This window comes from Paramormyrops kingsleyae, chromosome 18 (assembly GCF_048594095.1).
Source record: "Paramormyrops kingsleyae isolate MSU_618 chromosome 18, PKINGS_0.4, whole genome shotgun sequence".
Taxonomy (NCBI): Eukaryota; Metazoa; Chordata; class Actinopteri; order Osteoglossiformes; family Mormyridae; genus Paramormyrops; species Paramormyrops kingsleyae.
The window spans coordinates 17,274,624-17,301,951 of record NC_132814.1 but is presented as its reverse complement, the minus strand read 5'-3'; the positions used below and the strand labels follow the sequence as shown (position 1 = coordinate 17,301,951).

The 27,328-nt window shown below is 42.3% G+C and overlaps 1 protein-coding gene across 14 annotated transcripts in view; it reads left to right on the top strand.

The window, feature by feature from the left end:
• The first annotated feature begins 4,118 nt into the window (after positions 1-4,118).
• ncam1a (neural cell adhesion molecule 1a) overlaps positions 4,119-27,328 on the top strand; it is a 164,534-nt gene continuing 141,324 nt past the window's right edge. For 2 of the 14 annotated variants that reach the window (XM_072701883.1, XM_072701882.1), the window contains exon 1: positions 4,119-4,439. In XM_072701883.1, coding sequence (XP_072557984.1) covers positions 4,388-4,439 — 52 coding nt within the window. In that variant the 5' untranslated portion in view covers positions 4,119-4,387. The remainder of the gene's footprint in view (positions 4,440-27,328) is intronic. The other 12 variants (XM_023813598.2, XM_072701880.1, XM_072701886.1 and 9 more) reach the window with 9 other exon arrangements.

Sequence of the window (27,328 nt, the reverse complement as noted above, 5' to 3'; positions counted from 1 at the left end):
TTCATTATGAAGATATCCATAATGCATAATACATGGGCGTGTTAAGTGAAGTATTACCAATAGGGCTGTATGTACTGTACATGGGTCCTGTAGCTAGTAATGCTTTGGCTTTGGCTTTAAAGACCGCTAGTTTTTTGATTAAAAGGCCCTTTTCGGTAGGGTGACAAGACAATAAATCAAAACATCATTCTGTGGGGAGGCATGATTTGTGATAGGTAGGAAGGTCAAATTCTAGGACTGGTTTTTATGTTACTTTATAAAGTAACACCAGAGAATGGGAGTACAGCTTCTTTTAAGCTCCGGGCTTGTTGATGGAGCCTTTATATCACCTTGGTTGTTTTCTTCTGATGCGGATGAAGGGGGCTGGGGAGTGAGTCTGTCGTTGCGGGACTACGTATGGCAGACTGTTTAGACTCCCAGCAGCATTTTGAGTTTTCATTTTTCTGTTAATGTAGCATTTACGACTCTGACAGGCCTGTGAGGAATTGGGGAGTTTTACGCAAGGGGCCGTTTGGGGCTCACTTTGGGATTTCTGAAAGATATGGCACCTCGTGAATGTCTTGCTTTGTTTGGCTTCTGTGTTCTCCGAATGGCAGCATAAAGGAAATGGCTTACTGGATGTAAGTTGAGTTTGATGCCATGATGGGACTAGAAGAGAATGAAAAACCCGATTCTGCTGTGTTTGTTGTTTGTTGTGCCAAATGATTCCAGATGAACAGAAGCCAAATGTGTTTTCATATTCAAAACAATTTGTCAAAGCAACCAACATCACTTTAATGTCATCAATCAAGAAAACACACATTGCATCTTATGGAATTTTTTATATACAGCCTTTAAAACAAATTATTTTACCATAATGGTATAATAAAGACATACAGGTAGCCTTATTGGTTATAAATATTCTTGAATTGTAATTTAATTTGTATTATAATATTTACCAGCTATTACCAAGTGAACCAAGTCAAGCATCATTAACCTCATTAAATGAGTGTCATGTATCTCAGCAGGTAAAGGTTCTGTGCCAATGACTGGAAGGATGTGGATTTGAATCCCATAGCTAATTGTATCAAGCAAATCACTTATCCCCAAATACCGGCTGAACCCTGTGCATTGACCCCAAAACTCACTCTCATCTGTATATACATGTGTGTCTGGGACTGAAAACTACTGAATTTCCCCATGGAGATGAATAAAATACTGCTACTCTATTACCTATCTAGAAAGTGAGTCACAGTGAACTGATATTCAAAGTAAGTGAGCAGGAACCTTTTAAAGTAATGTTAAGGTTCATGAAATTTTTTACAGTCTAAAAATTTCAGCTGGAGTTGTTGAATTCAAAAATGGCAGGTATAGTCAAGAATTGACTACTGTCATGCTGTCATTGTGCACAAAAGGCTTATTTAACATTCACCAGTGGAATGCATTCACTGCTTGTCAATCTGCCAGTTTCAGTTGAATATGAACACACAAAAAGCCTAAGAGTTCGTTTGCATTTTTGATTACAGGTGCCAAGCCTTTGAGCAATAGGAATGGCAAACCCGATAGAATGACAATACCTTTCTGTCGGGTATGAACACAATTAGTATTCTGTGGATTTCGAAATTCATAAGTGGTGTTCTGCATAGTGGTATTCTGCCTGCATCTCTTCACTTTGGTTTATCCATCAAATGAGAAATAAAATCAGTAAAACACTATCAGCCTTTTTAAAATCCAAAGTTGTCCGTCTGTTTTAGAATTCCAGACACACAGTGTCCCTTCTTAAGTCCTAATGAAAGTTTTCCTTCATGAGGAATCAATTACACCCTGTTGTAGCCCCTATCCGGTTACAAAGATTAACTTGATTCACTAGTCAGGAATTCATTTAAATGTACTGTACAATGTACAACTAGGCTTCTGTAGCAAAGAAGTTCACACTGAATTTATGACCACTTGTGGTCAGAAGCATTTTAATTTTGTTGGCACTTCACAGATTAAGCAAAACAATAAAAGTACCTTGAACTTGATGGTAGTTTGTTGGTGTCATGATGACTGAGTGGGTTTGCAGGTTGGATGCTCATCCCTAGCTCTATGTGTCTGAGTATGCTGGTTTCCTCCCACAGTCCAAAAACATGCAGTTACGCACCTGGCACCTATAAATTGGCCATAGTGTATGAGTGTTATCCCTGTGATGAGTTGCTGTCCCATCCAAGGTGTCCCCAGCCTTGTGCCCTGTGCCTTCTGGAACAGGCTCAAGACTCATCACAACCCTGTTCTGGGTAGGTGGCTGTGGGAAGATACAAGGATAGATACATAAATATTTGTTATTTTTGTGTATGGATTTACATTGCCTTTAATGAATCTTTTTCTGATTAAAATGAAAGTGGTTTCTGTGTTTTGCTTTAATCGTAAGCAAACTTGTTGTGCAATACTTTTTCCAAACATGAAAAGCTAAACAATGCTTAAATGTTTTAATAGAATGTCTGAATTCAGGCCACATCTGAAAATTGCTTGTTCATTTATTATTCATACTAAGTATACACACTGCAATACAAATATATTTAATACTTTTATCGTGTGTAGTGTAAAAAAATACTTGTTTTACATATTTCTTGCAATGGAAAGAGATAAATAACAAGTCTGATTTTTTTGTTTACCGTTAAACACCTGGTAAAATAAAGGAACTGACTCCATTAATTAAACATTTTCAAAATCTTTATGTTTTACGGCATTAAGGGTTTCTTTTGCTCTGTTGTTTTTTCTCTCTCTCTTTTATTAGAATTTTGTCATGCTAACAAACCCTCAGTGCCTTGCTTGTGGAATAACATTTCTTCCAGGTTCTGCGCTGATACATCCATGTCTTCTTTATTCATCCAGAGCCCATATACATTAATAAGACATAAAGTATTTGTACATGTGCAAAACCTCATGATTAACTGTGAGTCACCATTTGGGGAAATAGTGGGAAAGTTCCATGTTTCCAGTACAGATCCATTGCATTACGTTCAGGACTGTCCATGTTCTTCACAAGTTGTATAAATTGTTTGCAAAACACACAGTGAGCTGAGTGCCTCAGATCCAATTGCAGAGCAGCTGCATAACAAGACAGCGGCATGCTTAGAATAGCATGTATTTTAAGTTCCCTGACTAGTCGCCCATAATATATTTAATCACCTGGCGAACCTTAGCCACTGACCATTTTTGTATTCCTGCCATAGAAAGTGTTTTTTTGTCATAACAAGATGAATTTCTAAGAGTTTCTTTGTTCTGTTGTAGATCTTACTGTTTGCTGAATGGTTCTGGAATTGCCCTACTTTTCTGGGAAACAACTCCCTAATTAGGATGGTCAGTGTCCTGCTGTCTTGAACAGATGGTGAGCTCACTCAGTTACCTTGAAATATGTGATGGTCTGAAATCCATGGCTTTGCTGGAATAGGTATGCATTACTCGCGTATTGAAACCGCTGTGACAAATGGAGAAATTTAGATTCAGTCACAAGATGGGGAAAATGGAAAGGCGATATCTCAGGGAAAGATGAGCAGGCAGTTTAAATACATTACAAGCAGTGTGCAGTGAGGTAATGAGTTTGTGACACAGCTGAAACTCAAAGATCCCAGGAGAACCCAATGATTTCCTGTTTGGATTCCACTCATTGATATTATTAAATTTCCTATTTTTGTTTTACAAAAGCAATTACAGTGCGTGGATTCAGAATCTATATAACGACTGCAGGTACTTAACATTTAAATTTCACTTTGGTCGCTTCTTTTAGCAATTGCTACCCAACTGCTTTGTGATATATAAAATTAATGACTAATTATCATGGTATTTGTATAGCAGGTACACAAAAATGGTTAAAAATGTCGAAATGCAAATATGTACGGGTTCCTGTTGATATTTTCATCTTTGCAAAACAAAATGTGTTTTTGATTGTGATCTTTCAAAGTTTACATTTCTGTAGCAGATCACAATATTAAATGCTTGGAAGGTGAACGAGCGAGGTTGCAAGACACAGATTGTTTGGGCTGCCTGCGAAGTGCAACTGTAAGGACTCGATTCCTAATCCTAATTTCTTAAGGATTCCATGTCAAGATTTTCGAAATGCACCATCTGCTGTTACTGATGGAGAAAGCCGGCGCACTAGTTTATCCAGTGCCCCCTCGAGTGAGAGCGCGATTTTGCATAGGCGGACTAATTCGCGCTGTGTGTGTGTGCTACGGCTGTTCCTTGTCACTCATTCTGTGAGCAGCCTGCGAGCGACCCCAGAAAGCAGCCGAGGAACACTTAAAAAAAATATATTCAAATACATAAAACTATATTAGGGAGAAAATACTGAATTTGAAGAAGAAGTCGCTGACCCAACGCACTCCCCGCGTTCTCTTCTAGGAGCATACCTTTGTAAGAAATTGCAATGCTTCAAACCGGGGATATCATCTGGGCATTGCTTTTCATTGGCACTGCAGGTAAGACTAGAAATTACTGAACAGTTGCTTGAAAATCATTAGGCAATTGTTGTCCTAACTTTTGATAAAAGACGGGATGTTATTTAGCTTGCCTCGGTTGTGTAGCTGTTGTTACATTGCATCGATATCGTTTCGCTAAGCCCTGTTAGTTTAATCAGACGGGAGCTGTCCTCTGAATATACTGGGATTAATGAAAACCTTTGCTTGATAGTAATTCATTTAACTCTACTAAGCTTAAACCTCACACGACACAATTTAGCATCGGAAATACGGTGCGTATAAAATCAGTTTAGTGCACAGATACCAGGTCGTTTGATTGCATCTTCATTGCTTGTAGTTTTCGGGTTTTCTTTGGATATTCTGCGGGAAATCATGCAAGTTTACGCTTCGCTCAGTCGCTTTTGTATGAAACGAGCCCAGTCCATGTCTACTGCCAGACTGGTATGAAAATAAAGCCCGCGCCTGTTTAAATGCATGTGGCTTTTACAGGGCAGATTTGGTAGAAATTAACAAGAAAAAAAAGCTTTAATATTATCGCCAAACACTCAGCAGTATCCAATGAACTCTAAATTTGGGAGGCTGCGACCGAGGGTAATTTTATAAGTAGGCACGTAGTAATCATCCAGCAGAAGATAAAAGTGGAGATCATGTTGCGAATTGATATATATATATATACATCTATACATTTGTGTGTGTATATATGTACATATAAATGTATATATAGAGAGAGAGAGGAGTCTGGGCTCCAACTCCGCTTCATTCAGCAGCCTGCCGTATTTGGCTACTTAAGCGGCGCTTCATGGATGGAGGAGGAGGCGGCGGCGTGGGGGCTGGCTTTTGTCTCAGACACCGAATTTACGCATTTTGTGACGATGGTGAATCAGTGATACCAGACTGTCCCTGGGGGTTTCTCTTGCTATTGTATCCAGTTTAAAAAGTTCTACCTTACTGGGTCTGATGCCCATTCAGAGTGAAACGTTACCAGTTGGACCCAGAGACGCCCGTAATTGTTATTATATGTGTGACTCTTCCAAGTGGACTCGTGGGGGGGTATCGGGGTTCTCCGGTCCAGGTCTGCCCTCTTCCTCGGTATCGGTGGGGACGGGATGGACTGAGCACCACGGTCCACACCGTCTCCTCGGGGAACTTCTCGCCCGTCTGGGAGGACTTAAACATGCGTCTGGTGGATGGGGTGGCCGGACTCTTTGTTTTTCGGTGCTGAGGCAGCCTTGTGTGTGCGGTGGCGGATCCGTTAGCAAAAAAAAAAAAACGCCCTGTCAGGGGAGTCGAAAAAAAATTCAGTCACGGCCAAGACGGACCGCGAATATTGACGTGAAATTGAACACGGCAAACGGGATACGCAGTGTCCCGGATTTGTGAGGAGACGTAATTGTAATTAACGTTATCGCTGTCGTTATTTTGATATGGACACCGATGGACTGGTGAAATTTAAAACCGCACGGCTCGCCTTTTTTCCAGCGCTGAGGCGCTCTCGTCCAATCGAAATGGACACTGATGGACTGATGAGTTTTAAAACGGCACGGATCGTCGATTTTCCAGCGCTGAGGCGCTCTCGTCCAATCGCAGAGCGGGACGCCTGGGCGGGAACGATCCGCTACTTTTATCCGGCGGGTGCGGATTGCAGCCGAGCGACGGTAGGCTCGGCATGTAAAACGGATGCAAATAGTGTGGTGGCCGGCTCAGCGATTATTAACATGTACTGAAATAAAAAAATATATGGTTAGAATCACGGCCTCAAAGCATGTGAATAAAAGTTTAAATTAAAATAAAATTAATAAAGATATCCCGAATGACTGACCGTTGTTATTTGTATGGGATCTTATAATACAGCTACAATAAAAGCATAAAAAGTGCTTTTTCCATGAAGTTGTAATAAAGTCTCTGGCTTGAAAAGATGTTTGGTATAAATGGAGGCAAGCAGCCTTTGCTGTGGTAAGAAGGGAGCTGAAATATGTAGCCAGCTCTGTGTATATGTAATTGAAACAAGATGCATGGCAAATCTCTAGACATCGTCGTACTATCTGAAGTCTGCCCTTCAAACTGAAATTCTTTCTAAAAAAGCTGCATTTACTTAGCTTTTGTGCAGTGCAGTAACAACTGTAGGTGGAGACCTTGAGGCCAGATCAGCACAGCAATAGAGATGAAATAACACAAAATGGACCTAAATAATTCTAGTTTGAACTATTCTTAATAGCAGTGTTTTGGAAAAAATATCTTCGACTTGGACACATCAGCTACCTAAACATCAGCTTTTTTTTAGTCTTGTATTCATTAATTTCTGGCTCTATTTTGAATGATGAAGTACAGATCGCCGCTGATGGCTTCCCAGATTTGAAATGGGCGTGTTCTTCTCTCTGCCAGTAGCCTTTCGTGTGGGTAGAGGGATGTTTCAGAGCTGCTTAGCTGCCACGGTGACTGCTTTCTTCCCCAAAAAGAGGTCTGTTTTACTCATCTCTCCAAGCCAGGACAAAAGCTTTGTTGCAGGACTCCGAGGTTACGATTGGGCACCTGCTGCAATCAATCTCAGAATGACAGGAGGCATATGGGACCCAGTCGTGCACCGGGGCTCCGACCATTTTCATTTTAGCTGATGTGCCGGAAGACACATCAACAAATTAACTAAAGCATATCACTAATGGCATCAGGGGTGGTGACAATTACCTGTTTTCTGTTTATTTCCTATGTATTACTTATTCTTAAAGAGCACTGTCTTGTCTTGGATTGTAATGCTGTTTGTCCTGTTTCCCTATTCACCCATCTCGTCCCCTGCAACTGTGGCACAAGAATTTCACTTCCTCCGAACACAATAAAACAATAAAAGTTATCTTTGCCTCGATAGACCTCGCCTCGACTATTTTCAACCTGTTTGCTATATCCCTTTTTTTTGTATCATGGAACTTGTCTCACCTATGATCCCCAATAAGTGTTGGGAGGGGGGGCTTTCTGTCCCACACCGTTATTCGTATGTCAGTATTGGCAAGACAGAGATGTCTGTAAGTAGTTGGCTGTGCTGTAATCACTCACCGTGCAGGGTGGGATAACATATGGCACGCCTGTGCTTTTGTTTGTCGTTGACATGTAAGATCAGCGTGCAGCTGTCCAGTAGCATGTTTAGAGTTCTCCTCTGTGTGTACCATTGGTGTTATGTTCGCAAGATTCTCAGTTCCCTTTGTCTGTGTTCAGAATTTTCTTCCTCCTTGCTGGCTGGTGAGCTACACTGTACCACGCAGGGGGTATTTCCAAAGGAAAGGCTTTATAATCTCAATGTCTATTTAGTGTACCTGTGAAAATAAAGAGTGTCTTACCAATAAACGAGAGAAATGGGGGGGGGGGGGGGCGCTGTTTAAAAGAGCTGAATGTGTTTTTGGAGCCACCGTCAGGGAAGGGCAGAGCTTAGCAGTTGTCAACAGTTGGAAAAAAAATAAACAAATCCAAAATGGTTAACATCTGGGATTTAAAGTTCTGTGGGGAAGTTCAAAGCCACTATGAAAATAAGATTGCCTATTTTTAAAGAAGGGGAAATAGTAAAAACCTAACAAGGAAAAATTATAAGGTTTTGAGTCTGTCTCTTGGATGGAAAATGAACAAAATGTCCAGCTGCTGGGTAACTGTAAGTGTTGAGTTTGCTAAATTGATACATTGAGTTTAGAACAGCTCTGGGACCACTGCTGTAGGTATGACTGTAATCCACAAAATTACATGTAAATATTGAGTTGCTCCAGTTTCTGTAGTGAATTGTGACTTTGCGGTACATATATTCACATGTCATGGTATGTCATGGCAGTTGCTGGATTTTTGGTGGGGCTCCTAGGGACAAAGCATAGGACCTCTGGACCTGTGACATTTTAAGAAAAATCATTGTTTACATTAAAAACAGTGGGTATGCCCCCTGTGAGTTTGTCGTTTATTATTGGAAGTTGTTTTCAGCATGCACGTAAGATATCACAAGGTCCTGTTGTCTTGCCTGGTACTGAGTGGAATATAACCCCCACCCCCCGCACCGAAATCTCCCTGCAGAGCAAACCATGCGCTGTTATTACATCTGGTGCCCCCCCCCATCAGAAGAATCACCCATGAGTGAGATCCCAAACAAAAGCATATCTGAAATAATAAGTATCAAGTTATCATTTTGTTGACGAGTTTGATCCGTATTATCTGTTAGGTGTTTGAAGTAATTTAACCTGCAATTATCTGTCCCACTGGCTGTGCTGCATTAATTCCACCTTGTTATTTTTATGGTTAACTATAAGCCGTAAAGATCACTGAAGTCCTTTACAGGGCAGTGTAAAATTGAGTTCTGCTTGGGCAGTAACATCAAGCATATGTTTAATGTACACTGATACAGCAGTCTTCAGGATACAAATACTGTCTTTCAGTCAGTCATCTGTTAAAGTACAGGGGAAGCTGGGTGTGAAACGATGAGAAATAATTTTGGCTGTAAAATGTGCTTCTGGTAATTTTGTGGTAAAGTCAAAGGTGTGAAAACCAACAGTCCAGAGTTCTTTCTGCAATTCAGCACTGATTTGGGATCTGCTTACTTTGCCATAATCCTTACCGTTCTTTACGCATATGAAATAGATGATTATAATCAATTGATGATTTAGCTGGCAGATGCTAAGTGCACAGTAAGTCAGGTTAAACTATATCTTGGGTAATTATTTGAGTCAGAAACACCATTGTTAAAATCCTGCATTGCCAGTAGTGCTGCTTTGCCACAGCTGTTCTTGACACTGGGATGTGGGCTGAGTAAATGATCACACAGAATTAAAGTTAGAACTGGAAATGCTTTTAAGAACATACATTTTGAGGTTATGTTATACATTAAATGTGTTATTGGCTCATTTTCTGTGGAATTCTGGGCCTGCTCCATTGTAAGGAAAATTACTCCTTCCATTTTTGAAAATGAATTTTTTTTGGGTGTTTGATTATGTGCTTGAGGTTTTTCAAATGTTGTCAGGAAGTAACAAGTGCATGTGATCTGGTTTTTTATTCTTGGCCACTGCACACATGAGTTAAGTCATTGGGCTTAAACTTAGAGAACTATATATAAGTGAAATACAATTTTTGCTCCATTTACGACTCACTATGGGATTTTTTAGCTACTTGGGCTGTTTTTAAGCATTCAGATATACTTTTTTTCATAAATGCCCTGGTGCTGTGCTGTCAGGTTATACTGTAGGATGCATTTCAAAAACTGTTCTTTAGAATTCAGATGTTGATTTCATTTTGTTTTCCTTTTTACGGTACCTCTCCTGCAGTGCATGAGACGGAAATGAGGAAGAGAGGGAAAGAGATTGATATTTATCACTGACTACGTGGAAAAATCCTGCTTCAAGCTGTTCCTTTTTAATTTTTTTCTGGTCATCCATTTGATAAAGATGGCTTGTCTTCGCATATTAATCAGGCTGTGAATGGGGAGCTGGCAGATTTTCATTGTGTGAGTTCTGAAGGCGACCCATAGAGCATCTGGGGGAAAGAGGAGGGAACTGGGACTGTCACGTTGAAAAGCAGGCCCTCCAACCCATTCTGCTGAAAGGATTTCTCTCCATTCAAGTGGAAGGCCTCTGAAAGGCAGGGTGAGAGTGGTTGTCATGTATGTGTGTGTGTAGGGGGCAAATTGGAGGAGGGGCTAGATTGGGGCAATTGCTAAATTACACCTCCCTCCCCACCTGCTCCACTCCCCGCCTTAAAGCTGGGAGTGACTCATCACTCAATGATGTAATCCCTAGCAATGGCAGAGACTGATCCCAGGGGGGGGCGGGGGGGCGCCGATTAGCTGCACCAGAGCGCGCCATTGGCTGTAGATGCAAAAGGCTTCCCCACTGGGAGGGCACCATGCAATGAGATTTCTCATTCTGGAACCTTCAGGGGGTTGTTTGTAGGTGTTGTCGGATTGGGCGTACACTTGTGATGAGCACATGAGATGGCACACGAGGTTAGCAACAGAGTAACGAGTCTCCTGCATGCTTGCATTTCATCCTTCTGACTAATTATGCTCTAAAAACTCTCCCTTAAACGTCACTTTCGGTCATTGAACTCATGCTCACTCCCTTCAGTGAAAAATGCGATGTTGCTTCCCTGTTTCATCCATTTTATTTTATGATTTGTGTATGCATGCATGTTTTTTTTTATCTGCCAGTACAAGGCCTACTAGTTAGCTTGGGCCAGTTAGCTTATTTTAATGTGCATGGGCAGCAGCGTATATCTCTGGGGCACAAGTGTAATTTTTTCATGTGCTGGATTTGTTGTTCATTATCATTTGTTATGCCATTAATCCAGGGACTTCATGCAACTTGCCATAGATACCAAACCCTTAATCCTTGGGATGGTGGGAGCTTCTTGGTAGTGTACATTAATGATTGAGTGATGTGTAGAGTTCTCTTTGGAGATGAATGGGGATCGAAGGATTGAGGGCTTATCTTCTGCCAGCCAAAGAAGATCTTCTGTTCAAACAGACTGGTTCATGGAAACGCTTGGGTCTTGCAGAATAGAGAACAGGAGAGGATTAACATGACAGGTAGATGGGCTGGGAAAGCCTCTTGAGGTTATGGTGGAGTGTGGGGGAGTTCTAAAAGCAGCCCAATGCTGTCGCATCATCCTTTCTCAGTAAGCCTGAGCAAGCTGGTGGAAAGGCTGCCTTTAACGTAGTGAAATTAAATGTTGGCAGCTGGTTTTTGGTCAAATGTTATTATTTCCCACCCTTTCTTTCTGTTCTCTGCAACGAAACACGAAGCAGTTTCAGTTGCTCTGTACACATACGCATATGGGCTCGGGCCCCATGGTACAAGAAGGCATCGTTCCCTTTAAATGTATGCCTTTGTCCCTTTAGATAAACCCACTGTGCAGTCACAGATTGGAAGAATGTGATTTATTGGGGTTAAGTACCCAAAACAATTGAAAGGCAGCTCTTTGAAGAACACCGTTGGCATCACTTTAAATCCTCAAAATGAGGGCAGGACTAGAGTAGACAAAAAGAGACAAAGCAAGGGGGAGTGAAAGAGATGTGGAGCTTGGAGGGGCATGTTTTTTATAACCTGATCATATTTTTAAGTGTCATGCTTGGTACGGATAGATCATCATTGACCCTTTTAAGGTTATTAACACAATGTGTCCTTTTTTTGGTTCTTGAGATCTGCTGGAGCTCAAATGTCCACCATTGATAGCCATCTGCTGCAGAAGGAATTGCAAGTTAGGCTGCATCTGGGCTGCAGGACAGTTTATGTGTGGTTGCCTAACTTGCCAAGTAAGGGTTAGTTCATGGGCTATTTTTTAAAATTCCCACATGGAAGGTGGGGATAAATATTTCTGAGTTTTTGATTTTACGTGGGTCAACTGTTTACCTTTGAATTGATTTCTAGGGTACTGCCGTAGATAAAAATTAGCTTACAAACATGCTTATTCCATTGTTATTTAATTTATAATGCTGCCTGTTAGAAGGGAGGCTCTGCTCATTCCTTGCATACCAGGACTAGGATGAGCTCAAACCAGAGTGAGAACCAGAGTGGTCTTATTTATTTATTTGTTTGTTTGTTTGTTTGTTTATTCATTTATTTAATTCATTCATTCATTCCTTTATTTATTCCCATTGTGTATCATTGAGCCTTATCAATCAGCAGCTGTTTTATGATGCCGATCATATGATGATGTGTATTGTTTCAGTATGCAGTCTGTTTGTGGTGGTCAGAGGATGAGGAAGACGTGGATAAAAGGAAATGGCAGATTGCTTTTGCTGGAAGTGTGCGCTATGATGTCCAAGGAACTGTACCCAACCCGAATGATGTCGGGTTCAAATTCAGGTTATATACAGTACATCGCCTAAGGGTTGCAAAGTTCTCAATTGATATGTTAATTATCCAGGCACCTAGGAGAGTGTACTGAAATTACTGATTAGCAGTAGTCTGTCCACTGTTGTGCCGTATAGAAATAAATGCGGGCTGATGTCTTGCGATGGAAAAACAAGCAGCTCAAGTACTGCAAGTACATTAGGTTACCTCTAAGGGCAGGATGCCTCATTCCATCTTCGCGATGTCTGGGTGGAAGTCCTCTGTGACTGTGTTCAGAAGAGGTTTTTTTTTAATGAAATCAAAAGCCATTCACCCATTTGCTGGCCACGGAACACAGAATGTACCTGAGTTCCAATACACTGTCACGGCCCATTGTCCGGAAGCGGGACCGACAGGTTGCCACCATGGGCAGCCAGCCATACCCCTGCTCGACTGTTGATGGGTATCTTTCCTCCCTCGTCTGCCATCCTAAGCCACTTCAGACTCTCTCACCGGCAAAGCAGTAGTTCCGATTGGCTGATGGCGCGATGTGATGTTCATCTAATCTACTTCGACGACCGAATCCCCTTGGCATTAGTTGATCAAAAGCATCATCTACTCTCCCGTCTTGACATGGTTAGCATTTTCTGTGTCACCATGGTAGCCTTTCTCCCTCCTTGTCTGCCAGTTTGGGTTTAAGGGAGCGTGAAAAGCAGGGGATTTCTGCAGTTATGGTCTGGTCCAGGAAATCAGTGTTTATTAGTCACTGCTAATAAGAAGAGATAAGCAGCACTAAGTGCCTCCTGTATGTGAATTCAGTCTCCACTTACAAGATCATCGCAGCACGTTTTTGACCACAAGGATTCTTCATCATTATCATGCAGCTAGCGACCACCCGCTAATGAACGGCCAGGACAGCGTAGTAGAAAACGATTTCCTCAGATTAATAGCGCCACTGAGGCGGTGACCCAGTGTGCCCCACCAAATCTCCACAATATTTGGAGGCCTTCCACTCGCCTTATGTTGAGAATGGGAAGGTTGCCTTATTAATTGCTTTATCCGGAGTTGAGTGCAGCGAGGACGATGTGCACAGTATTGGCCAGGGGGTCATATCCATGGGCCGGAAGCCTCATTCAGAGGCTCATTCCGAAGAAGTGTAGCGGCTTTAAGGGATTGGGACTGAAAATAGAATATAATGTCCGTGCCCTAAATGATGACAGTGTAAAATAGGGACGGGAGCAGGAAAGGTGCAAGAAATAGTTTGTGTTCCTGTGTGTTACCACTGTTTACTGCCTTATTCCGACGTGTTGTGTCATGTTGTCTCCCGTTGCACTGGGACAGTCCAGAACGACATCCACAGATAAAATAAAAAAGGGAACTGACTGATTCGCAATTGCAGTTTGTCAGTGAGGATCCAGCATACATGGGGCCTGTTAACTAGGACATCTGTTTACATCTGAGGAGCAAAAGGGCCGTCAGGCTGCCCCTGATTGATTCAGTTGCTCGGTATGGGCAGCCAGTTGCAGAGCCCGGCGCTGTTAATGCCAGGGTTATAGGGTCGGCATTCTGTCATTTTCCAGCAGGACTGACTGCATTATTCAGTCACTGGGCCTGAGCCAGAGATCCAGATAGCCTCAGCATGCCCTGCTGGCTTTGAGGTGAATCTACACTTTATAAGACTCTGGTCCATTGTGGCTGAAATAATCTGATGGGCCTGTCTGACCCAGCTTACAGTTCCATACGCGAACAGAACCCTGCTGGATTCTAGTAAGTGCTGTGAGAAACACAACACTGGCATCCATGTGCATTAAGCAGGAAGACACCTGGGCACACAGGTGTACTGAAAACCTCCTTGTCTAAAAAAAATTTCCTCACTCTGTTCTTTCTGAATGTCGGCTCTGATGTCCTTGTGGAATCATCCCGAACGAATGGCTGCTCAAGCATTCTTCTCCGGTTTCTCCAGCTGATCTTGAAATGTATGTTTCTTTTTCCTCACTGTGTGGGGCATGATGTTGTCAAATGATATGGTACTTGAGGAACAAATTAAATTTTAGGAAAGCCTTCCCTTGGTTATGTAAACAAAGGAGACTCTCACAGGCAACTAAATACTGATTTTCTTCTCTGAAGATAATGATAGATAAGCTTTGACAAAGCTGAAAAGGTAGACTTAATTAAGATAATTCACTTTCAAAAGATTTGTTTTCTCAAGCGTCGAAGTCCTGTTACCGCAACACTTCAAATAGAAAGTAAGGTTACCGTTAATATTTTTCTAGGCAATGGCCTATGAGCCAAAACGCGGTGATAAAGTTTGCTCTTAGCATGCACATTTTAATGAAAAAGACATAATGGGGACACTCGTGCTGTGTTATTGAGGTTTTAATGAAGGGTGAATGTGTCTAGTCTGGTCTAGTTGAAGAAAATCAATCAGGTTCAAACACTGAAAGCAGTGCCCCATGAATCTCGAGAAGAAGGCTGTAGAAATCCACAGGGGTTAGATGCTTCTCTTAACCATAACAAGGGCTCTTAATTTGTTAATGTATGTCTGAGGGGGACAGGGTAGTTGCTGCATGGGGGTCGTATGACCGCAGTAACGACCATGACCACTTTGTCTATCATTGTCCCATTGCAGCTTGATGTTAAATGTTCATTTTTTTTTCTTTGAATTTTTACTTTATTTAAATTACAAAGGGTGCTGACAAAGAACATGCTGGATATCACTTCTTTCCTACCAAGAGGCACTTTGAGTTTACATGTCAGAATTTTGCTTTTCTTTTGTACTAGAAGAAATGTGCTGAGTCTGTGCTGTACTTGTGAAATAATCAAAACATTTAATCACTAAAGCTGATAAAATGCTTTTGAAGCTACCATTTGTACATTTTTATTTGGGCCATGCCTTATAATTTTTCAAAATGTGTGGGCCTGATCATGAAGCTGTGAGTTTTGTTTTCATGTGTTTTATTTGTTTTTGTTTGCAGCAGTTTTTGATACAAATCAGTACTTGTCGTTTTAACTATACTGACCACATATTGTTTGTCGTATTATATATATTATATGTATTTTTCCATATATGACAAAGGAGGATGGCTGTATGTGGAACCTGCGGGCTTGTGCTCAAACACCCGGCCAGAAATGAACAGTAAGGCCCCCAAGAAGTGTCTAAACACAGTGCTTCAGGACAGTTTATTTGCAAAGGCATCCAGGTGCAGAACTCTGCAATGTGGAAACCAGTGAGATTCTGTTCAACCCCATTGCAAAGCAGCTCCATTCAGGAGTGAGCAGAGAGCTCTCTCCATTTATCATCCTGCCACACTGGTCCAATGCAAATCATTAGCTGAATATTTTGAACGTGTAAAATAAATAAAAATATTTCAGTGGAAAATGAATAATTTCTGGGAGGCCAGAGCAGCTATGGAATGAGGACGGTCTTGTCGAATGAGGAACAGAGGTTTATTAAATTGCCAATGATGAGCACAAACATGGCCAACCAAGGACAGTTGTTTTTGAAGCATCCTCACAAAGGCGCGGGCTCTATTGTGTAGCTTTTAATGAGGTCCTCTGCTATCAGGGGGAAGACAAAAGGGGGCAAGGCGGGAGGTGCAGACGGTGTGTTCGGAGCAGAGCACGTCCCCTCTTGAGCGGGAAGAGAACCCCCCCAACCCCCCCCCCCCCCCCCCCACCCTTTGTCTCAGTGAAAGCACCTCGTGGGCCCAAAGCCTGATTGTCATTACTGTTATTGCGGCTGTCTCTGAATGCCGCTTCCTAGGGCATTGTGGGGGTGCTTTTATGTTCTTCTGCCAATATTCATTGTAATGCCATCCTTCTAAAGGGTATTAAAACTGAAAACAAATGTGAAAACGGGGCAGGCATGCAGAGTATCGCTCACGGACAAGGGCTGCCTTGCAGTCTTCTCTTGGACTCTGCCGGTTCAGTGAAACTCACGTCAGATTCCTGTGGGTAAACAACTCGAATGGCGCAGTCAGCATAGCAAACTGGGATCCCTGAACCACTCTAAAAGGGGTTTCTTATAATGCTTTTAAGTGGGAGATCTCTGAAACTTTAAGATATTCGCAGGAGTAAAACTTTCTAGCAAAGCAGGGCTAGTAAAGAATTGTTTTCGTGTGTGAGCCTGGGTTGAGGAGTGGGGGTGATTTTGGAATCAAATCATTTGCTGGAATTGTATTCCACCATTTTTTTTTTTTTTTAAACAAAGTATTGATTTGTCTGGTTTCCTGGCAACGGAGTTCCAGCAGTGCGTCCCTCGTTACCGAGGCTTACAGAACAATGGTGTGGAGCCGAGATCGGGAAGTGGAGCCAGCGGTGCTTCAGCTTCCAGTTGGGATCCAGTTTGAGTTCCCGGGGGCGAACTTTCAGGATTTCGGAATGCCCAGCCGGCAGCCCAGCTCTGCGTCGATGACCCAGTCGGCTATTGGTGCCTGATTGCATCTTCCGAGGAGGCGATTTGTGAGCGTGACTGAAATTGGCAAGGAAATTTGAGAGCAAAGCACAGTAATTTCGGTATCATCTTTTGCTGTAATTTGTCTTCGCTGTTCTAACAATAAATCAGCTGTTTGTCTGCAGTAAAAGCATTTGGGTGTTTTTATAGACACCATTGCTTATATTTATTTTATGGGCTAACAAAGATGAGTGAACTGGACTGTCAAGAGGATTGGTGAGCACTAAGCAGTGCAATAGCACCAAACCACTTTGCTTACACACTTTCTATGTTCAAAGACATGTCAGACATGTATGGATATCTTATACATCACCAGCAACAGTGAATATTTGTGAACTTGTCAAAATTGACCTGATGTTGAAATCATAGAAAAATCAGCTTTAGCATTATATACCCATTTGTCAGTTATTTTGTTTTGCATGAAATTTTTCCTTAGGACTAAAATATATATCTGTTTCGGATATTGTATTTAGAGGTTCCGTTGCATGACACAATTCCATCTGTTAATAGGAATCAAATTTAATCTAATTTGCACAAAACAGTGATGTTTTGATGGCTTGGGACTGTAATTTGTTAAAAGAAGCATGACGTGTTTTGTATCTTTGTATTAATTTTTGAAATATGCAAATATACTTAAATACATATGTAAACGAATTTAAAAGAACAGCCTGAGACTGTTAATGGTGTTATTTACATAGTTTCAGTTTTATGTCATTTTGTTTTTTAATCAGCGTTAACTAGTTAGTGGGCCTCAGTCCATTGATTTGGAGCATGAAAGTGCAAAGATGTGGAAGGAAATAGAATTAACTGTCCTCAATTTTGTTTTTTTTAGTCCCGTTTTCAGATTAGCCATTGTTTTATTCTGCTCCCAGCCATGGATTATGTGTGGTCACCTGACAAAGCTGGCCACAGTCCTTCACTGGCCATTGAAAATGTGCGGTACAGGCAAATGCATAATTACATTTCTAGATCTGGTTTCGGTTACCGCTCCTCTTTTCAGCTACTAAACATTCCTCTGTCTAGCTCCAAATAACCTACTACTCCAGGTTTCCGGAAGAAGCGCTGCATGCATTATAGAGGCTATTGATTAATAGACTAGTAATACAGAGAGGTCTGAGAAAATGCTTTGTGAATCTCACTTGCACATTTTTTTCCTTTTCCTTATTCTCACTTCTGGTAATTGTACCATTAATCATGATGGCAACATCCCATTGAAATTATGAGCACAAAAGTCTCTTGAGCAGCACAGTCGAGTCCAGTCTGGCCCAGTAGAAATATCTCGAGACTTTAGAATTGGCCTAGCTCTTGTTTTGGTCTGTTACGTCACCATAGTGTGGCTTTAATGCAAGGAGAAAGGCGTCCAACGAGCTAATATATCACCGCTGATGCATTTGCCTGTTTAAAAATAACTGTAATTTCTGACAAACATAATTCATTCATCGATGTGCCAGTGCTAGGCTAACATGGAGGGACTGTTAACCCGTGGCTCAAGGTAATGTTGCTACCAAACCTAGGGCTCAAATATGATTCTGTTTTTGCCCTTGGCGTGAAACACATCGAGCCTCCTTTGTGTAACCAAAATTTAATGGTCACCTGTCTCACAAAAACTGTGTTAGCAGCCCGTTTTATCATGAGTAGTACTAAAAGAAAAGGACACAAAATGATGGCATTATATATAAATAAAGCATAATCGCCCAGAGACTGAAACAGGCTCTTTTGTTTATCCCTCCACCTTCTAACACCTCATGCTGGTCAAGGTCACACAACAATGGGGTACACCCTGGGATGTCAGACCATTACATGGCACGTGCACTATGGCTGATTTAGAGGCACTGGTTAGTCCAACTGCAGGGGGAAACTGGCATTACACAGGAATACTCTATAGCAGAGGCAGGATTCAGACCCCTAACTATGGAAGTGTTAGGTATCAGAAATACCTAGTGCGCCACCCTCCCTTTGTTTATTGATTAGTTAAATCTTGTCAAATCTGGTTCTGTTCCTTGTAACAAAACAAACAAAGAAACCAGCCAGACAGTAGCTCCCCACTCTGTCTGTGCAGCGCATGAAACGATAAGCCCTAAGTATGTAGGGTTAAGTGCGTTATGATAATGAAGCCATCTGGCGGCCCAGACAAGATCTCAGATTCAGAGATGACAAATGGCTGCGATGCAAAGCAAAGTGAGGTGGTCAGCTCCCCACACCGCTTTTGTTCTGTAACATCTTCCAGATTTTCGGTTTACAGTCCTGGATGAACGGCAGGTGGGGATACTGGAAGTGACACTTCGTTAGGATAATGCACCAATGTGCATGCATGTGAATGAAATGGGATAGGAAAGAAAACAAGGATATAAAAACAACAGTGGGAATGCCATGTGGAATGCCACCTCCCTGTGTGCTGGGGGGGGTGGGGAGCTGGCGCCAGCAGGCCCACGGGGTAGTGCTGGGCGTCGCCGGTGTTTGGGGCACAAAAAAAGGCTTTCATGCAATTAATTACTGGATAAATAGGTAAATAATGCATCATATGTTAAACGTCCTGGTTGTTGGACGCGAGGTGGGTGACTGGTTGTCTGAAGGGGTTTTAGTACTGGTGCGGAATAAATGTGTGAGTGTGCATGTACAGGAAGGCAGTGGAGGGTGGGGGGGTTGCAGGACAGGGGCAGGTAAGGTTATTAAGAGCATGGTGGCAGATGACGGGGCGCCAGGATGTCGTGCAGCTGCCCCCTGAGAGTGAAAGTGCTCCAGACGGGTGGCTATGGGGATAGATCCTGGTTGCTGCTATTTCCCTCTTCTGCTTGGCCTCGCTTATGACACTGAGCCGGTCTGGCAGATTCAGGCCAAGAAGGTGTTGAAGGTGACGTGGAGCCAGCGAGGAGGTAAATACAAAGGGCCACACGAACACGCACACGCAAGCCTGTGTGCTGTCTGTCCCCCTTGGCACACACGTGAGCACGCACGCACACAGACACATATCTTTAGTCAGCTGCACATAAGGTCGTAATCTGAGTCATGCTTTAAGCAAAATTACCCTTAATAGGCATAAATAATGATGATTAAAAAACCATTCGGCTAAAAGCAACACTTTTGAATTGCAGGGCTAGAAATTTTACGGGTATAATGGGCATGCCCCTGTGACCCTTAACAAGATAAATGTTTAGAGGATGGATGGATGGATGGATGGACGAAAAAGAAGCAAAATGCAGACAATCTGAGAAGAAGCTGGGAAGGATGAACAAATAGCCACTGTTGGGCTGTTGTTATCGCACTGCAACTATTTGAGATACATCTCGGAATGACTGCTGTTCATTTCCCTGTGTATTTTTGGTTAGAAGGAGCTGTCAATAGCAGACAGTCATTGTTTTTGACCAAGGACAGAAGGGCTTCTGCAAGGCCACCTGGCCTTTGGGCAGATGTTAGGTTTGCTCGTTCATCGTTTATGGGAGCCCGATTTCCATAAAATACACGGTCATGGCGAAACGGTCATGTTGAGTCTGTCACCTAATGGCAGGTTGCTAGTAGCTGTGTTTAAGTGTCCGGCCTTTTTTTCGAAACCATGAAGGAAAACGGTCATTTATTTCCCCAGACAGTTCTCTCCCAGTGATGTTACACAGAAAAACCGTTCATGACAGCATGCGTTAGAAGGTGAAAGTGTGTCAGATTGAATCCTCCACACGTTCGGCCAGTGCTGTGGTTCACCTGAGAATAGCCGGCTTTGTGAGCTCAGGCAAGGAGTCGATATGTCACCCTGAAGTTAAGGACAGAGGGAATGTAACCATGCATCTCCATCATCAGAAAGCTCGGCCGTCAACACAATCACGTTGAAGCTCCGGTTCCAGATTCGAAAATAGCACGGAGGGGAAACCACAAGTGTGTCAAGGTTAAAAATCAATATGGCTCATCCTCCCATAACGAGCAAACTCGACTTCCCTCCATCTTGGAGTCATAAATCATGTGCTACGGTAATAATGCAGTGGAGGGATATTTGCCTAGACCCAAATAACTTCCAGTGACAAAATGACTCATTGCTTATACCTCAGGTTCTGGTTCAGTGACCAATAAAACAGCTAAAGTTCTATTCTTGTTTTTTTATTGTTATTATTATTACTGCATGGAAGTAAATGCCGTCTATTTTTATTACTACATAAATACTGATTTGCCAGCTTACCACAGTAGTACATGTCATCGGCATATTCATACTGATGATCAAACCCCTTCATTAAGTGACATATGATTACTGTAAGCTATTCTCGTGCGGATTATTTCCCGATTCTCCAGGTCACAGATCTAGGGCAGCTCATGTCATGGTTGGTCATGTCACTGGTGAATATATCGAAATGGCAAATGCTGGTAATATTCATTTTCACCTTGACCACATGTTTCGATTTAGGGTAGCTGTGGATGGAGTGCCTGAAATCGAGGCCAGTTAGCTGTTAAGCTTCCTCTATTGGCACTTTGGATAGTATCTGTATTAAGTGGCCAATTTATATTTCTTAGAGTGGTCAGTTTTGCATGTATGAATTACAAAATGAAAAGATGCTACATCTTCCCTGGGATCTCTTAAAATGCTTTTAAAATGCCAGAAGACTCAAATGGTGTAAGTATTTGACAGCTGTTTCTCAGACTCTGCAGATCCATTGTATAGGTGACAACAGGAATGGATCAAATTTATGTTCCAAAAGCATCTAGGATTTTTCTATTTTAATGTCATTGGAACCCCCTTTCTCATTAACTAGATTATTTTTTTTCATTACGTGAAATACATCGATCAACACAATTGCCTGTTTTTGCTTCAAGTCACATTCCTAAAAGCAGCTAGAACTTGTGAGAAGCAGGCTGAGATGTTTTGGCTGCTGTGATGACTGGGGTAAAGTAACTTTCTAGGAATTCAGTCGGAAGACCCTCTTTGGGGCCACAGAAGACAGTTGCAAAGCATTAAAAAAACACCCAACTGGAGAAGTCCACTCAGCACCCGTGAACAACTGGTCGGGTGTAAGTGAAGACAGGGTCTCTCTTGGTGGTCCAACTGTAGAAGTTCTTGAATGGAGGACTTCAGTTTATGGTTCTCAGAAGTAACTGTCTGGGGAAGGGTCTGCTTGCATGAGTTGTAGCAGTAGGGGTTTGGTTTCACTGTAGGATGTAACATTGGTATATTCCTGTGGCCCCAATTTCACAGTGTACTCCAAAAATCCTTCAGACTCAACGTAAAAAAAACATCGTTCTTCATAGTAGGAGTCTGCAGTTTATTTTTTCTGGAGTCTTTCCATTTCCCTGCACTGAGAACCCATCCTGAATTCATCATGCATGTTTGTTTATGGGAATGTGCCATTTGTCTTTTGGATTTACTTCCAGCACTTTGTTTGTCCACAACAGACAGAAAAAAAGAAGGAACGATCTGTGCCACAATCCAAGAGAGATTCCCATGAGTGCATCTGTTAGGGTAACATTCTGGGATTGTGCAGAAATGCGTCCCTATGTCAGGATAGATAAGGTTATTAGACAGAATTCCAAAGCACAAGCCTTCCTTTGCATTCATTAAGACATCTTCTGTAAGACATTGAAAGCTGAGATATGTTATTGAATGGCGATGAATGTTTAAATGTTAACCAGACTGAAGAGTGTGAAACGGATTAAGCTGATGGAAAGTAAAGACCTGTGAGTGTGTGTTGGGAAATGTCACTGGCGAAGTTCATGGCCACCTTGCTAGAAGAGCTCTGTTCGATTTTTTTTCTTTAGCCATTTTTGTCTGTTTGGAAAGACTTTGCCTCTTGACGTCACTTAATCATTCGCTGGAGATGTCTGTGGCAGTGAAGTGAAATGGAAACAGGCCTCCTTTTGAGAATGAAGACGACAAGGGCTTTATTGAGAAGTACTACGAGGCAAGAGCACAGCGCAGCCTTGTTGCCGCTGCCGACGAGACTACAGCCGGACACCAGAGGAGGGAAAGTGCCGGAATTTTGGTTTTGTGCCCCTATGGCTTCCACTACTTTTAATTGCTCCACTGATGTTGTCTTTCCAAACACAAACTGACAGCGTTTGCCCCCAGAAGTACAGAACAGCAGGGTCAAAGTGCTCTTTGGTGTTGTGTGTACTGGAGCAAAACTAGATTTGAATTACAGTAGAACTTTGGAACCTGAATGCCTCTTAACGCGACCAACTCAGATATTGAACAGGTCTGAGTTTGAATTTTTTTTCGACTTGTACCTCGACCAAAATCTTAGAACTCGACCGTTCCTGCTAAAGCTTGTATGGGTTGAGACGTGTTGAACTCTACCAATTCGGACCTCAAACGGGTCAGTCGAGAAAAATCTTGCTCCACCTTAACCGAAAACTTGGAACATAACAAAACAAACAGACCTGCCAAGATTTGTGTGGGTCAAGACACGTCTCTGATGGGCTGACGCGAAGGCAAATGGACCTACTGGGATGCCTGTGGATTGCTCTTAGTCTCGCGGTACCTCTTGACTGAGTTTGACGTGCGAAAGCTTTGTTTGGTGTGAATTTTCTTGGACTTTCTCTACAGTACATTTAGTGATACAGTTATCATGGTCCTTACAAAAGTTTGCAGTGATAGCCGCAAACCAAAGAGGGAAGTAGTGAGAGTAACTGTAGAACCTGAAAAGGAAATTATAGCGAGACCTGAAGGTGGTGCACGTGTGTCTGCTTTTGCTTCAGAGTATGAGATTGTCATTTATGTTGAGTTTTTTGCTTTTGTATCTGTGCTTTTCATGTGTGTATTAGTTTTATATTGATTTTTAATGCTTTTCATCATTAGGTAGATATGTTTAAATTGGCAATCATTTGGGGGTCTGAAATGGATTGAATTCATTTACATTTTTTCTTATGGGGAAATTAGACCTGGACCTGAACTGGATCTCAACTCCACCAGCCTTCTGGAACAAATTAAGTTTGTGTACCAAGGTACCACTATATAATCTTCAGAGTTTCTGCCAAGTTTAACTTATTTGTGTGCTCTGCAAAATGGTGCCAGTATTGCAAATTCTGAGTATTGGCCAACTTCAAGTTTTTGGGGACCTTTAAAGACATTACGCATTTCTGCCTGTAATATTATTATTGTAGGTCAGATCTGATGGATACTGAATTTGTAATTTTAGTTGAATTAATCACATTGGAAATCACTGTTGAGGTGTTAATAGAGAGTCAGTGAGGGGAAAAAAGCTGTCTAGTACTTCACAGGCTCAACTGTGTTTCTTGTACACTTTGATAAATTATTCTGCGTCACAAAATTCAGTCAGCGTCGATCTCACTGTAAACAGTGGATTGAAGCGGCCTTCCATTATCAGGCCATGTTTAAGGCAAAAACGACAAAAAACAGGAGGCAGACTTACCATTAAGTGTGACAGAGTGGAGGGAGGGGCCGCCCCTCAGCTGAAGCCGTACCAATAAATCTATAGGAGCTGAGGTTTTTTACAAATGGAGTGCTTTTTTCCATTTGATGAAATGGAAGGATTGATTTTGTGTACTGAAATATGTGCCACTGCTTAAATTACTTTAAAACACACCCAATGAAAGCGTTTGGGACATTTCGGGGATTCAGAACTGATTGAGTCTTTCATTTATAGATGGATGGAAATGAAACTATAGATTACTCTGAGATGGCTTGAAACAGCTTGTGTGTGCGACCAGGCGGAATTTGATGAGCGGGAACGTCTGTGCACGGAACACAATCAGTGTTCATCGACACCCTTGTGGCCAGGGCGGGTGACGGATTGATACATCGCCAGAGGAAGACTACAGTGGGATTAGGCAATAAGGCCTGATGCTCAGGGTGGCTCTCTGGGCCGGAATATGAGCGGAATGACAAACTGAGATGGCCACAGGCAGACGGTGCAAGCCCAGGTCAGCAAAAGGGGTGGCAAATTTTTCCAAGCATCAGGACAGTTTTGACAGGACAGTCGCGAGTGAGGGGAGCTACTATCTTACCGGCTCCATGGCAAGGATGCAGAGATCGCCCTCTGATGTGTTTGATGGATGCCCGGCATAATGGTTTACAATGCAGTTATCAGACCATGCTGACAGAGATGGCTGTACCTCATTGCTTACCTCCATGAGTCATGTCGGTGCGGTTGACAAGCCACCACAAAGTGCTGAGTGCACTGAGTGTCTAGTGGAACTACAGGTGAGAGCAATAAAAAAGGGATTCTTGTACATTCTTCAGCTTCCCCATTCTGAAAAGGCACAAATGATGCACTTTATCGCCACATGGAGTGTCTTAATGCCCTTTTTAAGCTAGTGGCGAAATACCATGGGCGGTTGGGGGCTGTTGGGGGAGGCGGCACTCGTACGGCTGATTGAGCTACCTGAACTTCCTCCTCACCACAGCAAAGCACTGTGACTGGGGCCCCAAGGTGAACTGCTCACCCTTTGGCTCCATGCCCACCCACTCAGACCCCAGTGAGGCCGATGGTGAGATACATGAGCTGGGAGGCATGCCCTCTTGCAATGGAAACCCTCACTGGGACCCACCTGCACATCTTTTCCACAAGGCTGCCGAAGGAGGTGTCTCTGGGATTCTTAAGTTGTCAGGAACTACTGCAGACGTCTATTTTTAAAGAGTTCACTGTTGAAGATTAGTCCTCTGCGGTTATAATTACCGATCCAGGGCTGTCTACCTTGCTCAGTGTCTTCTACAACTTTACAGTCTCGTGCTCCAGGAGGCAACTGGAACTCCCCCACTGTTAAGAAAGAATTTGGGGAACAAAAATTTTACCCAAACTCCACTGATACTCTACCCTTCCCAATGCGTTGCATGAAACTGCCTGCAAGGACACTAAGAAGAAGTGACATTCAATGAATTTTAAGAACCCATGGGCTGCGTTTTCTTCTTTTTCTTTCTGCTATCCCCTGGTGCATCATACGGATTTCGGACAGCTCGACATTTTGTTCCTAATTCTGAAAGTGGTTGTATTTTACTTATTCGACCGAAGAACAAAACTAATGCTGCTATAATGCAAGATTTTCCTAAGCTCTTTATCGGGACGTTTAGCACTTAGCTGAGTGAAGTAGCAGGTAATGCTAAGCTCTTTGAGGTCGGCAGATAGCACAGCAGCATAAGGACTTGGACTTGCAGCAGAATCAGCGTTTTGAGTCTTTGAAGTGCAGCTTCGAGCTGGACCAGAATTGCTGCAAGTAAAATGTACTGCTGAATAAATAGTTTACCACTATTAAACTGTATGGTCTATATGTTTCTTTACATAAAAAAATGTGGCAAGAGAGTAAATTCTGAAGCCAAATTTAATAAATAGGATGTGTGGTGGGAATGTTGTACTTTTATCATTGTGGGCTCTAGTCAACCATGGAATAGTGTTATTTTTGATGTCTATGCATAGTGTAGACCTGCAATACAGAATCATTTTGGCTTACTAATTACCACAGCAAATAAAGCAGTACACTGCTTCTGACTTGTACCTGCTTTGTCCTGTACAGTATATAACTTAGTCCAGGTGAGGCACAGTATGATAATAATGTAAAATGTATTCACTTTCCTGCCCGTGGTTCACCTGGAAACTGGGTCAATGGTCTGGGATGGTAATGCAAGAACACTCACTGTATACGATGTGAATCCTCCCTTCCTTTCTGTTGGTCATGAATCAAAAAGGGCCAGGATATTAAATCGCTGTTAGATTTCACACGCATTTACTGCTCTGAATTGGTGGTGTTTCCCATGCTGTTAGAATGCCTGGAAACGCAGCTTAGGATCCGCTCTATCCCATTAGTGTCGAGATTGCTGGTGAGAAAAACACCATTTAATTCATTGACGCTGTGGGCCGAGATATAGCCACAAAACTTGAGCAGCAGAAAAGGAATCACCAATACCATTTTAAATAACTAATAAATGTATGGGTGATTATCAATAATCCATTTTCTGTTGCCATGGGAGGACCATAGAGCTGCCCTAACTTTGGCTTTCTGCAAAGGATGACAAAGGATCTTTAAGTTTTAGGTAAGGGATAATGTACAGGCAGCCGGTAGTTATCGCAGAAATAAGCCCCGACAGTGTGATCAGGACCCGACGCGAAGCGGAGGGTCTTGTATCACACTGAAGGGGCTTATTTCGCGATAACTACCGGCTGCCTGTACATTATCCCGCTTATTACACGGCTACTTGCCACATAAGGAAAATGACATGGACATGAATATGAATTTGAAACATTTTATTGGCATATTTGTTTTAAAATAATATTTTTATCTTTCCGCGAAACGATATGGTACCACGTGACTATGCGTTATTACTTTGGAGCGGTTATTATTTGAAAATAGCGAACCTGCAAATGTCTCAACTGACCAATCAGAATCAAGCATTCCAGAGAGCCGTGTAATAAGGCTTGATAATGTTTTTTTTTTTAATCTCCAACATTTTCTGCTCTCCATTGTTCTTGGAACAGTTTTGCTTACCAGCAACAATAACATGCAGACAAAATGCACTTTCGTGTGAACACTTGGAGCAAGCGACTGCCCACTCTCAGGATAAATAAATAACAAGTGTTAAACCTCGCAGCTCCTTAAAATATCCCCAGGTTAAGGGCATCAGCATTACTGGTGGAGACTCCTGAAACACATTAAAAATTTAAACCCACTATCTCCAAAGAAGGGATACTTCAACCGAGGGCTTAATTTGCAACGCTTAATAAGGAAAA